Genomic DNA, 16360 nt, shown 5'->3' with positions numbered 1-16360 from the left:
AGTATTTTTTTTTATTTCAGCTTATTATGGGGGTACAAAAGCTCAGGCTATATATATTGCCCATGTCCCGCCCATCCCCCTGAGTCAGAGCCTCAAGCGTGTCCATTCCCCAGGCAGTGCGCCTGGCACTCACCATGTAGTCATACCTCCATCCCCCCCTGCCCCCTCCCCCCCCCCGCCCCCCCCCCCCGCGCATAAACTCTGAAATTGTTGTATTGAAGAGAATTTTCATTTAAAAATTTGAATAGATATTACTGAATTGCCCTCCAAATAATTGCACCCATTAAGACTCTCTTCAACTCTGTATAAAAGTAACTGTTTCATTTAAAAATGGAAACAGTGAAAGGGATGAGTTTGTGTTTGTGTATTTCTGTGGGTTTGAAATAGAGTTCAGGGAGTCCAACAACACTATGGCACAATCGTAAATTAGAGCTCCCTCCCTCCTGCCCTACCTTCCTTCCCACCTTTTCTTCTTTCTCACCTTCCTTCAGTGTTTCTTTTCTTTCTTCCTTCCCCTCTTCCTCCTTTACTTCCTTTCATTCTACCTCATTATTTTATCTAATGGGAGAAGAGATAGAGGGAAAATCAGAGTGAAGGCCAATGAAGAATTCATGTGACACTGAAAGAATTAGAAGAAAGCAGGAAATGTCTTAAGCTGGAAGCAGAATGTTTTGGGGAATACATGCAGTGTATTCAAGTCAGCGTGGGCCAAGTCATACCTGCTGAGGAGGACGGTTTGCAGAAGTTTGTCTGACTTGGGGACCTTGTTTAAACTTATGTACCCCCATGATGAGCTGAAATAAAAAAATATATATATATAAAAAAAAAAAAATGCAGTCTCTGATTGAGTAGGTCTGGAGTGGGGCCTGAGACTGCATTTCTAACAGGCTTCCCAGTGATGATGGTGCTTCCCATCTAAGATCACATTTAAGGAACAGAAATAACCGGCAGGAGCATTCCTCATCAGCAGTGCAGACGGTGAGCAACACCATTTAGAGCCAAGGATGCCTTCTGCAAATGTTACAGGTGATAGAGGGAATGAGCCAAAGAATCTCACTACTGCTCACTACTGCTCACCCACCAGTTGCAACTGATGATCCCTAACTAGAACAAAATTTAAAGTAAATATAAACATATTAAAAACTTTTCTCTTGGATCAGCACCAGGACCAAACAGCTGCTGCATTCAAACTGATGCTTAGTTTTTCACTTTTGCAGAAACCTTATCATGGAATCAGATCATATTTTATTTCCTTCATTTCCAAAATTCTGTCATACAGAGTCCTTCAACATTGCCTTGATTTATGCAATACCTGGTACTGCTGACACTGTCCTAGGTTTAAGTGGCAATTGCTTGCCTTAGATTCAGTCCGGAGGGTGCCCACAAACTACAGCTGGTAGGATTGAGGCCTCGCCCCATTATTTTCTATATTGGATGAGAACAAAAAGGGAACCATTGCCTGAAGGTCCAGCATTAAAGTAGTTTGAGTCCAGGCTTTAAAGGACCTCAACTTCCTTTTGGAATTAAGCCATTTTTAAGCTTTTCTATAGCCTCTCCCTGCTCCACTGAAATGTTTTCTGAAGTGCTACATTCTAGCAAAGTTGTAATTATTTATGTATGTTTAGGAACCAGGTGTTTCTGCATTTTTCTTATGTAATGATTTCTTTGTCATCAGTTTTTGCAAATCAAGGGAAGTGCAAATGCTAACTTCAAAAAATTCACAAACTAAAACTAGGGGGAGCATTTTTTACCTCTCTGATCCAAGCCTGACAGTGTTTGCTGCTGGCCTAGGTTCTTTCTCTCTCAGTTTCTGCCTAAGGACAGAAAGACATAAAGATACTGTTCAAAAAGAACAAAACGAAAAATCCCACATAATCAAAATACATGCAAAAGCTGAGGTTTGGGGCCTTAAGAAAACTAGTTAATGCATGTTCTCCTTTTTAAATACAATCAAAAGGACAAGACTCAGAATGGCGCAGGTCTTAAGAACTTTGTCACCTAGTGAAGCTGCTAAATGTACCTTCTGTGTCTCTACCTGGGAAAGGTGACTGCATTTGAGAAATAGGTTCGATGTGAGTAAAACTGTGTGTTCCTCTATAGCCAGGAGTGCAGAGGGGAGGATGTGGAGGGTTAGCTTTATGAGCGATAGATACAAATTAAGGATCCAAGAGAAAAGTTTTTAATATGTTTATATTTACTTTAAATTTTGTTCTAATTAGGGATCATTCAAAAATGTGATTAGCAATTAGGTTGTTTTATGCTTTTATTGGCATTAAAAAGTTCTATTTGAGTAGAAAATCAGAGAGGCACAATGTTTCTTTCCTTTTTCAGGAAATTAGGCTGTTTGGACCATATGTTTATAATAACCACAAAACTACTGTCTACCTAGCGTATGAAATAAACAGCTTTTTGAGAATTGTCTTTGCAATGTACACATGTATAAAGCCATAATGATCTTTATGCTTGTGTGTTGATAACTAAAAAATAGGAACATGGCAAGATATGAAAATAACCCACACCTATTGAAAGATGAATAAGTAAAGAAATTGTGATATATCTATACACACACACACACAAACATATACAAATGCTGGAATATTATTCAGCCTTAAAATGAGGAGATACTGCCATTTGTGACAACATGGATGAAACTAGAGGACATTGTGCTAAGTGAAATAAGCCAGACACAGAAAGAAAAATACTACATGATTTCACTGCATGTGAAATCTAAAAAAAAAAAAAAAAAAAAAAAAAATTGCATACAGTACATAGAAACAGAGAGTAGAATGGTGGTTGTGGGGGAAGAGGGTAAATGAGGAGACAAAAGGTACCCTGTAAGTACCTTTGTACCCTATAAGTCAAACGGTAAGAAGGCACAGTTATACAGGATGAATAGTTTAAAGATCTAATGTCCAACATGAAGACCATAGTTAAAAATATTGAAGAAACACATGAGCATGGTTTTTGCTCCAAGAATGCCTTTGGTGTGGGGAGTGGGCAGGCAGGTTGTGCCAGTTATTAAGCTATTAATATTTTCCCAACTTGGCCGGGCGTGGTGGCTCACGCCTGTAATCCTAGCACTCTGGGAGGCCGAGGCGGGTGGATCACTCAAGGTCAGGAGTTCGAGACCAGCCTGAGCAAGAGTGAGACCCCGTCTCTACTAAAAATAGAAATAAATTATCTGGACAGCTAAAAATATATATAGAAAAACTTAGCCGGGCGTGGTGGCGCATGCCTGTAGTCCCAGCTACTCGGGAGGCTGAGGCAGTAGGATTGCTTAAGCCCAGGAGTTTGAGGTTGCTGTGAGCTAGGCTGATGCCACGGCACTCACTCTAGCCAGGGCAACAAAGCAACACTCTGTCTCAAAAAAAAAAAAAAAAAATTTTCCCAACTCCAAACCCACTCTTCTGCACTCTGCCTTGTGACGTGGAGCCCAAGGCTCTGCCAACCGTATTTTAGCTTTCCAGTTGCTTCCTATTAGGCTCTGCCAATAGGAGATGCTAGAGAGAGACTGGAAAGCTGGAGGAGAAAAAAAGAGATTTACCCTACAGTTCCTATGAATGTCACATTGGCAACACTTCTCTCCAGCTGCAGCTGCATCCAGTTTGCAGTTTGACCAATATGTGCAGACCCAGCCTCGTTTTCTCCCTGCCCCCTACTCTGTCCTAAAACACCAGAACCTGCCAGCTGGTACCCTCTCCTCTGAAGTCTGGGGACCACCTCCAAGAGCCCCTCCTGCCAGCTCAGAGACACTAGCAGGAGCCAAGCAGTACCTCCTCCTCAGAGGTCTGCGTCCCTGCTCCGTGGGACCCTCCTCCAGGCCTCTAAGTTTTAATAGTCCCAATTCTTCCCTCTATTCTCCCAGCCTACAGGCAGCAGCTGCTCCCTGTAGTTGCTTCTCCATGATATTCCAGTGTCTCCATTTCATCGTGTTAGTTCCCCAATACCTAGTAAACAACTCTACAGTAAATCCTCTTCATTAAAGTAATTGGGGTTGTTTCTTTTCACAGGATCCTGACTGATAGACAAGCTGAGAAAGGCTGAGTAGGATTCCTTTCTAAGATATAAGATTCTCTAAGCATAGAAGATTTTCTTATAAGATTTGTTGTGTAATTTGATATTAAATGAGCTATGGGTCATGCAACCTGGTCCGTGTTTGGAACATCTGAAAGGAATACAAGAGAACCTAGTATTCTTGATGGTTGTTCCATGAGTTTCCACCCCAATCTCCTGCCATCGATGCTTTAACAGTATATGAGATATGTGAGGTGGTGTGAGATCATGGCTACAGAATTCTATTAATACAACTTAACTTCCTTAACACACACACACACACACACACACACACACACGCTTTTTCTTCATGGATAAATTGGAAGAAAGCAACGAGAGGGATTTTTGGAGATGAATCTAGAGATTCTTCACTAGTATCCTGGGTATAGTTAAACAAAGAGAATCAGTTGTCGTTAGAATAGATGCCAGCTGCCAGCTTTTTAAGCTGGCATCTGACACTTGTTTCCCAATACAGTGGACTGAAAAGTAAATATACCTTCACTTGAAAACCTTTTAAATGAGTGGAAAGAATTGCCATTTCATTTACTTTTGGGAAGAGCACAATGCTGAAATGCTACTTGGCTCAGATGTCAACCTGGGGGGCAAAACTACTACTCCTAACTTTGCACTAATATGCTACTGTTGTAGAAGAAAAGCAACAGTATTGTAAAAGTCCTGCTCATGAAAACTCCTAAGATTCTTTTGTTTGTGTTGGTTTAAAACAGCAAAATTGTATACAGGGAAACACAATAATATGATGTGTTGCTGTGCCTATAACAGTGAGGACTATAAAAACTTCCTATGTCTTTTCTACTTCCCTTTCCTTTCCAGTCTTCCTATTTGAAATAGGCGCTTGTGTCTTAGGGTTTCCGGGACTTGGCTGAATTACTCTGGCTCCTGTTCCAGGTTAGAAGGGATCAACCTGTGTTTGTGCTGCTTGTTGCAGATGTAGAAGTTACAGTTACGAGACTGAACACTCATTCAATAAACATTAAGTGCCTTCTAAAGAAACAGTGTCAGGCTATGAGCAGATTCCTCCTTCCTCAAAGGAAGGATCCCTGGAGCCTACACCCGCCTTGAGATCCACACTACACATACATTGCCTGGACTAGTATTCAGGAGACTTTGATCCTAGGTCTGCTCTGCACACAGGCTGAAGCTTAGAAGATATTTCTTTCATCTGTAAAAGTGCTCACATCTACACTGCTTATCCTCCAGATCCCACCCGCCTGCCCCCGCAAACCTGCTGCCCCAAGGTCAGTGGGCTAAGAAGACACTATAATGTCTCTAATGCATGAGATCTGTTATAATTTCCACAGTGTGATATCGTACATTCCCAATTAGCCAATTTTGGGAAGCACTGAAGATAAAAACAGCAGCTGGACACAGCAGTCAGTGTGGCAGACAGTGATATTGATATAGGGGAAGAGGTGGCCATTGAGGGGCAAGGGTAATAAAAGCTGCAATTTACCAGCTTTCCCCATATTTCACTTACTATGCCTAGCATTTAATATGTGTTATCTAACTATTTCAACTCTGGGAAATACGCAGTGTTATCCACATTTTATAGGTGATAAAATTAAAACTCGAAGGGGTAAAGCAACTTGCCTAAGATCATAGTTTAGTGGCAAAAAATCAGAATTAGAACCCAGGTTGCTCTGACTCTAAGAACCATGCTCCCATCTCAGGGCAATCACACTTCTCATCCAACTCCACCTTTCTCCGTTTTAGCTTTAGGTGCCTTCCCTTGGGTGATTAAAATTTTATGGGCAAAACCCATAGCTTCTTGGCTGACTTGTGGCCTGGTTACCTTTTAAGCTTTTTTGTACCTACCTAGTAACTAGGACAGATTCTAATATTTTCCTAAGATATGTTAAATCAACCAAACATTTAGTTCTTTAAGATAAAAAATAAGTTCAAATACCTCTAGCCTTTGTAGGCCTCCGTTGAATTACCCAGCAGCTCTCTAAAATAGCCAGAGGTTTGTAACTTTTGCTAAACTTTCAACTTCTCCAGGATGTTTATCACTAGACCTTACTGATTTGCATACACCAAATATTTGCAAGCAGTATACTCTTCAAGTACAACCTTTTCAGTGCTGCTTAGATCTCACCTCCAGTTGGCAAACATCAGCTGCCTTAGCACACTCCGCGATACTTCTGCTCTTCCACAATTTTCCCAACATGATTCTCTCATCAATATTCAGCCAATACCTGCAATATGGCAAGGTGCTTCTGTTTGCTTTGCTGCCTTTAATTCAACATTTATAATAAACAAATGAGAACAGGCAACATTATCTTTTCCATTTTTTTCCCCAGCCTTACTGTTATGAGATCTTTTCCATTTTATGGAGCAGAAAAGGGAGGCTCAGAAAGCTTAAACAATTTTCCCAAAGCTACAGAGCTGGTAAGTCACAGAGGTGATTTAAAAGTCCTGGGTGTTCCTGTGTGATGGTGGTCGGGGGGGAGGGGGGCAATGAGGAGAGGTAGGTTGATGGGTACAAACACACAGGTAGATAGAATAAATAAGTTCTAATGCTCCACAGCACAGTAGGATGACTATAGTTAAGAACAACATATTGTATAGTTCAAAACAGCTAGAAGAGAGGACTTGAAATGTTCCTAAGACACAGAAATGATAAATGCTCAAGGTGATGGATATCCTAGCTACCCTGACTTGATTATCACATATTCTATGGATATAACAAAACATCACATGTACTCCATAAATACAGACCAATATTATGTGTTAATAAAAAAAATTTTTTTTAAGTTCTGGGCTTTGAAATCTCCCAGTTCTGGACATACTTAAACGAAGGACAAGAGACCCCAGGAACCCCACTAATCCACAATGGAGTTTATGGGAGGAGGGAAAATAGTTAACAAAGACAACAGATATTTCCTTCTTCCCTAACCAGGCTTAGGAAGGAAGGCTGGGATGCTCATGCTGTGAAACTAGAAGGAAATAACCAGCCTGTATAATTGCAGACATCCTATAAGGAGTACTGACAACAGCAGCTTTAAAAAATGAAACATCTTCGTTTTAGAACAGGTTGGATGATGCAAACTGCTTAAGATGCTGCATTATTCTGTTATACAATTCTTATCTTTTCCCGTATTTGTCAATCTTCTACACAGATACACAATATGCTTTTTTCTGCAGATGTTCAAAAGCAGCCAAGAAACACATCCCACTGCAGCTGACACTCAAAAGGTGTGAATGCCAGCACCTCTGACTCGCTTTTCACTTTTAACTTTGAAAATATATTTGTTATGTACTAAGTGAAAGTAAAAAGTAAAAAACAAAAAACAAAAGAAAAACTGAGATGCAAGACATTTTAAATAGCTGACTTGTTCATCAGTGAAGTTGTCTACAGAATCTCTCCTCATCTAATTCTGAGAATTAGTCTTTGTAGTCCATGAGGTATTTTCTATAAATACCTCATATTAATCCTCGCATGAAAACCCAGTTCCTCACTGTAGCCCTGCATTTTGCCCAGAGAAAACAAACCTATGTGTTTCTGAAAACTGCTCCTAGCACCCATTTACCTTAGGCCTAATCCACAATTCATCTAGGAGAACCAAAGATCTGAATTGTCATAGATTAGTAAGCAACTTTTTAGAGACTCCAGAGTACAACAAAGAAGAAAATTCACTTTTTATGACCCCATATTTCATTCATCCATTTACTCATCCAACAGCTATTTAGTGAGCACATAATCTCTGTGTTCAGATGTCAGCAACAAACCAAAGAACCTGTCTAGATCATTGTATTAATAGTATATTTTTCTATGGACAAAATGCAACAAGGAAATCATATAATCATATCTGCTTTTTAAAATGCAATGTTTCACCCTCGCATTTCTGAATAAAAGGGAAGTTTTCTCTATAGCATTCTTCAAGCAATCTGGCAAGAGACTTACCTCCTAATTTAACTTACCTTCCATTCTTCCATTTAAGCAGATAATATTATCAAAAAAAATTAGAGAGCATTTGTCTTATACCCAGATGTTCTAATCCAGGAAGAATCTTGATGTGATTTTGGGAGGTAATGAAACATCATTGTCTGAGAATTGTGTTTAATGAGAACACCTTTCTGAGCAACTGCAAGCAGGAGGAGAGAAGGTTGTTTTAAGTCACCCATGCTTCTGATGGTGGGAGATCCACTTTGGCCCAGATCTCAACTAGAAAATTACTCTCTGTGTGCCAATGATTATTTTTTTTTTTTAACAATCAAAATAGTAATTTCAGAGCCCAATTTGCATTGCTTTGTTTTTTCCCCCAGAGATTCAATTGAGAAAGAGTGTATGCCAACGATTTTTAAAATGTCTTTCTCAGGATCATGGCAGGTAGAATACTCACAGAACAAGAGTCCCAACATTAGAGAGAGCTGTAGACCAAGCAGGGAATTAAGCAGTGCCAAGCATTTTACAGAGCACATTAGAGGGTACAGGAGTTACAAAAGCCAGCCAATAGCAATTACACTTAAATTGAATCTTGAGAATCCTCAGGTGCATATTTAAATAATGTTTGCAAAATTATAAAAGAACTCTGTTAAAAAGAATAGATCATCCCAGTCCAGAATAGAGTGTAACGTGCAGAAGACCACCAGCAAAATGTGTACCAGACAAGGAAAAGAAAGACTTATACCAGACTGGAGAAATACTGTAAAAGGGTAATCCCCAATTCTTAAAGAAGGAGGTGGAAATTTATTGTGCTCATTTCCTCTGCCCCCATTCATTTGGCCATCACAATTTGTTTTTACATATTTCTGCATTCATAAATTGTTCTCATGTAGAATGTAAGGTTGATTACATGCAACAAATCCTTGAGGTGCTTTAGATAGTTTTGAGTTAAGAATCCCTCCCATGTTTTACTATAGTAAGACTTTCCTGGCTATCATGGGTAAGACTCTACAGCCTAAAGAATGGGCAAACTAACCCAGCAGAACCCCTCACTGAAGATGGATGAGGCTCCACATGGAGTTACTAATGGATGCTATTCAGCATTTCCCCTTTCTTAGAATATCAGTAATAGTGAGTGTACTTTAACATTCCTTGATTAGGAGTTGGCCATAAAAATAGAAAGTCAAAATACCATTAGTTAACGAATGCATGACAGTAAAGAAGCACACTCATCAAATCAGCCAAGGGCATCCCTGTCATTTATTCCTCAGAGAATTTAAATCAAAACCTGCCTTCAGTTTTCTTCTTATTCCTTCTTCAAGGGTCACATATTTTTAATTTTAAAAAATGAGAAGCAAATACTTAATTCTAATTAAACCCAAGAGATTATAAATTCTCTACATACTCAAAGTTTTATCATTGAATGGAGCTAGATTCCTGGAAGACTAAATGGTTTAGTTCATTATAAGACAGCTTTTTATCACCAAAGAAGGCTACCTTTAAGAAATTCACATCTGCATTTCCTGCATAACAACTGAGGATATTACTTCACTCAATATGCTCTACATAAAATACCATGTGAGAACTCTGCCTTTCCTGAAGTACTGGTAGCACACTTGCATTCTTTTTTTTTCCAATGGCAATTAATGTTATTATTCAAAATTATAGCAGTCAGTAATACAATAAACAGAAGCCAAAGCAGAAATACATCAAGATGGAAAGCCCAAAGATATATATTTCAAATGATTGATTGCCAAGATTTTAAACAACATACATACATACATGCATACATGTATTTCATTATACCCTTATTTTTATATATTTTTTTATTTCTGCATATTATGGTGGTATAAATGTTTAGGTTATGTATGTTGCCCTTGCCCTCTCTAAGTCAGAGCTTCAAGCGTGTCCATCCCCCCAGACAGTGTGCCTCGCACTTATTATGTATGTATATACCCATCCCCCCTCCCCCTCCCATCTGCCCAACACCCGATTAATGTTATTCCTATATGTGCACTTAGATGTTGATCAGTGAAACCAATTTGATGGTGAGTACATGTGGTGCTTATTTTTCCATTCTTGGGATACTTCACTTAGTAGAATGGGTTCCAGCTCTATCCAAGAGGTGCTATATCACCATTGTTTCTTATAGCTGAATAGTACTCCATGGTAGCAGCACACTTGCATTTTTGATAATGAGAGCTAGGAGTTGTATCATGTTTCCCCTTTTGACCTGGCTTCCTGGAAGCTCGGAGCCAAACTATATACTCACAGAGCAACTATGGTCAGCACATTAACTTCCTCACTTTCCCTTTGATCCTCATTTATGTATATGCTATTTTATTAGGCTTAATGTATATTGCATTTGATGTAAAAATGGATTAAATAAACTTCTCTCAGGTGTTAGAGTTAAGCTCTGATCAGAAAAATATGCTATTCATATGCATCAACTGGTAACTTGATTTTCAAATCCTTTTGACAAAGAGAGAATAAATATATTTTTAAATGAAGTAGACTTTCCATCCCTCACAGGCAAAAACTGTGTCTTCTATTTCTCTCTCTACTCCCTACAGTAGTAAGCACTATTCTTTGCAAACAGCAGGGGCTCACTAAATGCTACTACTGAAGGCAACAAGGGCTAACATGTGCTTATTGGGGGTTTGGTCCATATTTCTTGAAAGATGATGTAACCTGGGAGGCTATTTTGAATCCCAAAATAGGAGGTACAGGATAAGAAGATACATAGAAGACTTCTAGTTTCTGGGTTTCCATGTAAGGAACTTGGAACCACTCTGTCCTAACAATTAAAAAGCTGAACAGACTAAAAAGATCAACACTCTTCTAGGATATAGTAGAGAGGTGAGGACCCAGGGAAGATTGCTGCCCCACAGATTGAGAGAAGACCGGCAAATACATGGAGTCACGGATTACCAGAGCAAACTCACAAGTGGAAGCCACCATGGTAACCAGTGCCAGGGTAGGAAAACATGAACTGAAGTTGATGACTTTCTGGAGGCTCAGGGTGGACAAATCTGAAAGTTAAAAACTCCAGGGAAACACAGTCATGGGGTGGTCCTCATAATTTTGTAAGATTTACCTCTAGGAGCATGACTAAGTTATCATAGTAAATATTGGAGAAACATCCCCTTGTGCTTCCAACAGGGAAAAGGGAAAGGAAGCCATTTTGAAGTATGTCAGAGCACTCTGTTCTTTTTAGCAAGGCCTGTCCTCAGGAGAAACTGGTTAACCAGAGCCTAACCTGCTGGTGTATCAGAAAAGCCTAACTGGCTCAGGGGAAAGGAAACGTCCAACTCCAGTCAGCTCTAGCCTTCTATGTGGGGGAAGAAAAATACCCAGTTTTACCCCACTCTACTTGCCACATGAGAGAAGGGGAATAGCCAATTATAGCCCACTTTAGCCATCCTGTCCCACCTATTGGTGGGTGATTAGAACAAAGCTAAGAACACCTGCTATGTTCATAGCCCAGAGGCAAAGGCACACTAAAAGCCTGAGACCTACTCTTAGAATGCTCCTGTAAAATGCTTCCCCTCTCCCTACACTTACCACCACATTACAACAGATCTTTTACCCAGTATATCATGTTTGGCTATCAAGAAAAAAATCACAAAACAAACTAAAAGGTAAAAAAGCACACTTTGAAGAAAGAAAGCAAGTGCCAGAACCAGACATGGCAGGGATGTTGAAATTATCAGACTGAGAAATTAAAATAACTATGATTAATATGCTAAGGGCTCTAAGGGGGTAAAGTAGCCAGCATATAAGAACAGATGGGCAATGTAAGCAGGGAGATGGGAATTCTGAGAAAGAACCAAAAGGAATTGGTAGTGATAAAAACAACAACAACACTATAACAGAAATGAAGAATGCCTTTGATGGGTTCATTATAATAGTAGATGCAAAATGGCTGACAAAAGAATGTCTGAGCTTAAGGATATCTCAACAGAAACCTCCAAAACCAAAAAGCAGCAAGAACAAATTCTGAAAAAAACAAAACAGAATATCCAAGGACTATGGGACAACTATAGAAAGTGTGACATTTATGTGATAAAAATACCAGACGGAGAAAAGAAAAAGGAACAGAAGAAATATTTAAAACAATAATAACTAAGAATTTCCCCCGGTTGCTATCAGACACCAACCCACAGATTCAGGAAGCTCAGGAAACACCACGCAGGATAAACACCAAGAAATCTACATCTCTGCATATCATTTCCAAACTACAAAGAGATCAAAGATAAAGGAAAAATCTTGAAAGAGGCCAGAGGAGCAAAAACAAAACACCTTACCTATGCAGAAACAAAGATAAGAATTTCATCTGACTTATTGGAAACCATGCAAGAGCAAAAAGAGAGTGGAGTGAAATATTTAAAGTGTTGAGAGAAAAATCCCATCAACCTAGAATTCTGTACCTTGAGAAATTATCCTTCAAAAGGGAACAAAAATGAAGACTTTCTCAGACAAACAAGAATGGAGAGAATTTGTTGCCAGTAGATCTACCTCGCAAGAAATGTTAATAGAGAGGAAAAAAAATAGGTTAGAAACTTAGATCTACGTAAAGAAAGATCACTGAAAAAGGAATAAGTCAAGGTAAATAAAAACTGGAATTTTTGTTAATCTTAATTAATCTAACAGATAACTTGCCCCAAATAATAACAGCAACAATGTATTCAATTATATATGCTTAGGTATATCTCTTATGTGTATATATTATTGTGTATGATTATATATAAATGAAATGTATGACAGTAACTATACAAGGAACAGGAGGGAGGAATTAGGATTATTTTGTTATTATAAGGTACTCATACTATTCATGAAGCGTTATAGTGTTATGTGAAAGTGGACTTAGATTAATTGTAAATGTATAATGCAAATTATAGGGCAACCCCTTAAAAAGTAAAAAAAAGTATAACTGATATGCTGAAAAAGGAGAGATAATAGAATCATATAAAATGCCCAATTAAAACCACAAAAGGAAATCAATAGCATCCTGGTTAAAAACAGACCATATATTCATAATATAAAGTATTTTGTATCAGCTAAGTAGAATGGGGCAGATCTATTAACTTTGTCTAAAGGGTGATTTGGTTTTAGAACCAAATCAACCTTAAAAATTGTTTGATGCAAAAAAATTTACACTAACAAGATTATAGCCTAACAATACGACATCTCATGGGATCAAACTCCACTCATCTCTACCTCTTCCTTTTAGGTTTTCATGACAGTGTACTATAGGTTGAGTATCCCTAAAAAAAAATTTAAAAAAATCTGAAATGCTCCAAAATCTGAAACTTTTGAGTGCTGACTTGATGTTCAAAAGAAATGCTCATAGGAGCATTTCAGATTTCAGATTTTTGGATTAGGGATGCTGAACCATCACATATAATATAAATATCCCAAAATTGAAAAAACATAAAATCTGAAATACTTTTGGTCCCAAGCATTTCAGATAAGAAATACTCAACCTGTACTGACCATTTTAAGGAGCCTCAAAATAAAAATCTTTATTTGCCCACTTAAACACACAGACACACACATACACACAGACATACACACACACAGACACACATGTGAAGGACAGAAAAAGGGTGGAAGACAAAATAGAACAAAGAACAAAGGCAACAAATAGAAAACAATAAGAAATATGGTAGATGGTAGTCAGTGGGGTCTACAAGAAACCCACTTTAAATATAAAGACACAATAGACTAAAAGCAAATGGATGGAGAAAAATATATCATGCTAACACTAACCAAAAGAAAGCAGGAGTAGCTATACCAATTTCAGATAAAGCAAACTTCAGAGCAAGGAAAGTTATCAGGGATAAATGCAGGCATTACATAATGATAAAGAGGTCATTTCTCTAAAAAGACATAACAATTCTTAACATGCATGTGCCTTAACATGTATGTGCCTAACAACAGAGTGTCAAGATACATGAGGCACAAACTGATGGTACTGAAAGGAGAAATAGATAAATCCACTATCATTGTTGGAGACTTCAACATCCTTCTATAGCAAATAGATCCAGCAGACAGAAAATCAGTAAGGACTTAGCTGAACTCAACAACACCATCAATCAAGTGGATATAATTGACATCTATAGACTACGTTATGCAACAACAGCAGAATATAATTCTCCTCAAGCTCACATGGAACCCAGATAGACTATATTCAGGGCCATAAAATACACTTTAACACATTTAAATAAAAGAGAAATCATACAATGTCTGCTCTCAAACCACAATGGAATTAAACCAGAAATTAGTAATAGAAAGGCAACTGAAAAATCCCCAAATACTGAGATTAAACAACATATTTCTAATTAACATGGGGGTTAAAGAAGAAATCTCAAGAGAAATATAAGAATATTTTGAACTAAATTAAAAATGAAAACAATTTATCAAAATTTGTGGGATGCAGTGAAAGCAGTGTATAGGAGGAGAAAATTTATAGCATTGAATGAATATATTAGAAAAAAAGAAAGATATAAAATCAATAGTCTGGGTTTCCACCTTAGGAAATGTGAAAAAATAAAGCAAATTAAATCCAAAGTAAGCAGAAGAAAAAAAATAATTAGAGCATAAATTAATGAAATTGAAGACAGGAAATCAATAGAGAAAAATCTAGAAAACCAAAAGCTGGTTCTTTGAAAAGATCAGTGAAATCAATAAGCCTCTAGCCAGGTTAATTAAGAAAAAAAAGAGAGAGAGAACCCAAATTGCTAATATCAGAAATGAAAAGGAGGACATCACTATAGAGCCAATGGACATTAAAGGGATAATAAAATAACACTATGAAGAACTCTATGCCTACAAATTTGAAAACTTAGATTAAATGGATGAATTCCTTAAAAGAAACAATCTGCCAAAACTCACACAGAACTAAATAGACCATCTGAATATATATGTATAAAGATATTGGATTAATAACTAATAACCTTTCAAAAGAGAAAGCACCAGGCCCAAAGGGGTTCACTAGTGAATTCTACCAAACATTTAAGAAAGAAATTATAACAATTCCTTACAATCTCTTTTAAAGGATAGAAGCAGAGGGAATATTCCTTAACTCATTCTATGAGGCCAGCATCATCCTAAATGAAAACCAAAGACATTATGTTATAAGAAAATTAAACTACAGACTAATATCTCTGATGAATATAGATAAAAAAAATTCCCAACAAAATATTAGGAAATGAAATCCAACAGTATATAAAAAGAATAATACATCATGGCCAAGTGGGATTTATCCCAGGTATGCAAGGCTGGTTCAACATTCAAAAATCAATTAATGTAATCCATCACATCAACAGACTAAGAATGAAAAAAAATACATGATCATGTAAATAGATGCAGAAAAAGCATTTGATAAAGTCAACACCCATTGATAAAAACTCTCACCAAACTAGAAATACAAGGAAACTTCCTCAATTTGATAAAAGAAAAACGTCTATCAAAAACCCACAGTTAACATCATACTTTAATGGTGAGAAATTCAAAACTTTTCCACTAAGATTAGGTACAAGCCACGGATGTTCTCTGTCACCACTCCTTTTCAGCATTGTACTGGAAGTTCTAATACAACAAGACAAAAAAGGAAAAAATGTATACAAATTGGGAAAGAAGAAATAAGACTGTCTTTCTTTGTAGATGACATGGTGTCTATATAAAAAATCCAAAATAATGGACCAAAGAACATCCTGGAACTAAGTGATTATAGCTGGGTTGGAGCATATAAGGTTAATGTGCAAAAGTCAATCACTTCTCTATATGCCAACAATGAACAAGTGGAATTTTAAATTAAAAACATAGTACCATTTACATTAGCACCCCCAAAATGAAACACTTAGGATTAAATCTAACAAAATACATGAAAGATCTATAAGAGGAAAACACCCTGATAAAATAAATCAAAGAAGAACAAAAAAAATGGAGGAATATTTCATGTTAATGGATAGAAGACTCATCAAGATGTTAGTTTTTCTCAATTTGATCAATAGATGCATGCAATTTCAGTCAAAATCCCAGTAAGTTATTTTGTGGATATTGACAAATTCTAAAGTTTATATGGAGACACAAAAGATCCAGACTAGTCAACATGATATTGAAGGAGAAAAAGAAAGTTGAAGGACTAATACTGTCTGAGGTCAAGACTTATGATAAAGGTGCAGCAATCAAGACAGTGTGACACTGGCAAAAGAACAGACAAATAGATCAAAGAAACGTAATAAAAAGCCCAGAAGTATACCCACATAAATAGTCAACTGATCTTTGATAAAGGAGCAAAAGCAATACAATGGAGCAAAGACAGTTTTTTTCAACAAACAGCACCAGAGCAACTATACAACCATATGCAAATAATTGAATCTATACACAGACCTTACC

At 37.5% G+C, this 16360-nt stretch overlaps 1 protein-coding gene across 5 annotated transcripts in view; it reads right to left on the bottom strand.

Annotated features, from left to right (window-relative positions):
• The window catches only part of NEK11 (NIMA related kinase 11), a 237768-nt gene that overhangs the window by 19722 nt on the left and 201686 nt on the right, over nt 1-16360 (bottom strand). For 3 of the 5 annotated variants that reach the window (XM_045538613.1, XM_045538621.1, XM_045538651.1), the window contains one exon: nt 1752-1814. The exons of the other annotated variants lie outside the window; for them this stretch is intronic. In XM_045538613.1, the coding sequence (XP_045394569.1) occupies nt 1752-1814 (63 nt within the window). The remainder of the gene's footprint in view (nt 1-1751; nt 1815-16360) is intronic. 5 annotated transcript variants of the gene reach the window in all.

The sequence above is a fragment of the Lemur catta genome, chromosome 1, assembly GCF_020740605.2.
Source record: "Lemur catta isolate mLemCat1 chromosome 1, mLemCat1.pri, whole genome shotgun sequence".
Taxonomy (NCBI): Eukaryota; Metazoa; Chordata; class Mammalia; order Primates; family Lemuridae; genus Lemur; species Lemur catta.
Note: the sequence above shows the minus strand (reverse complement) of the source record. Positions and strands in the feature narration are given on the sequence as shown.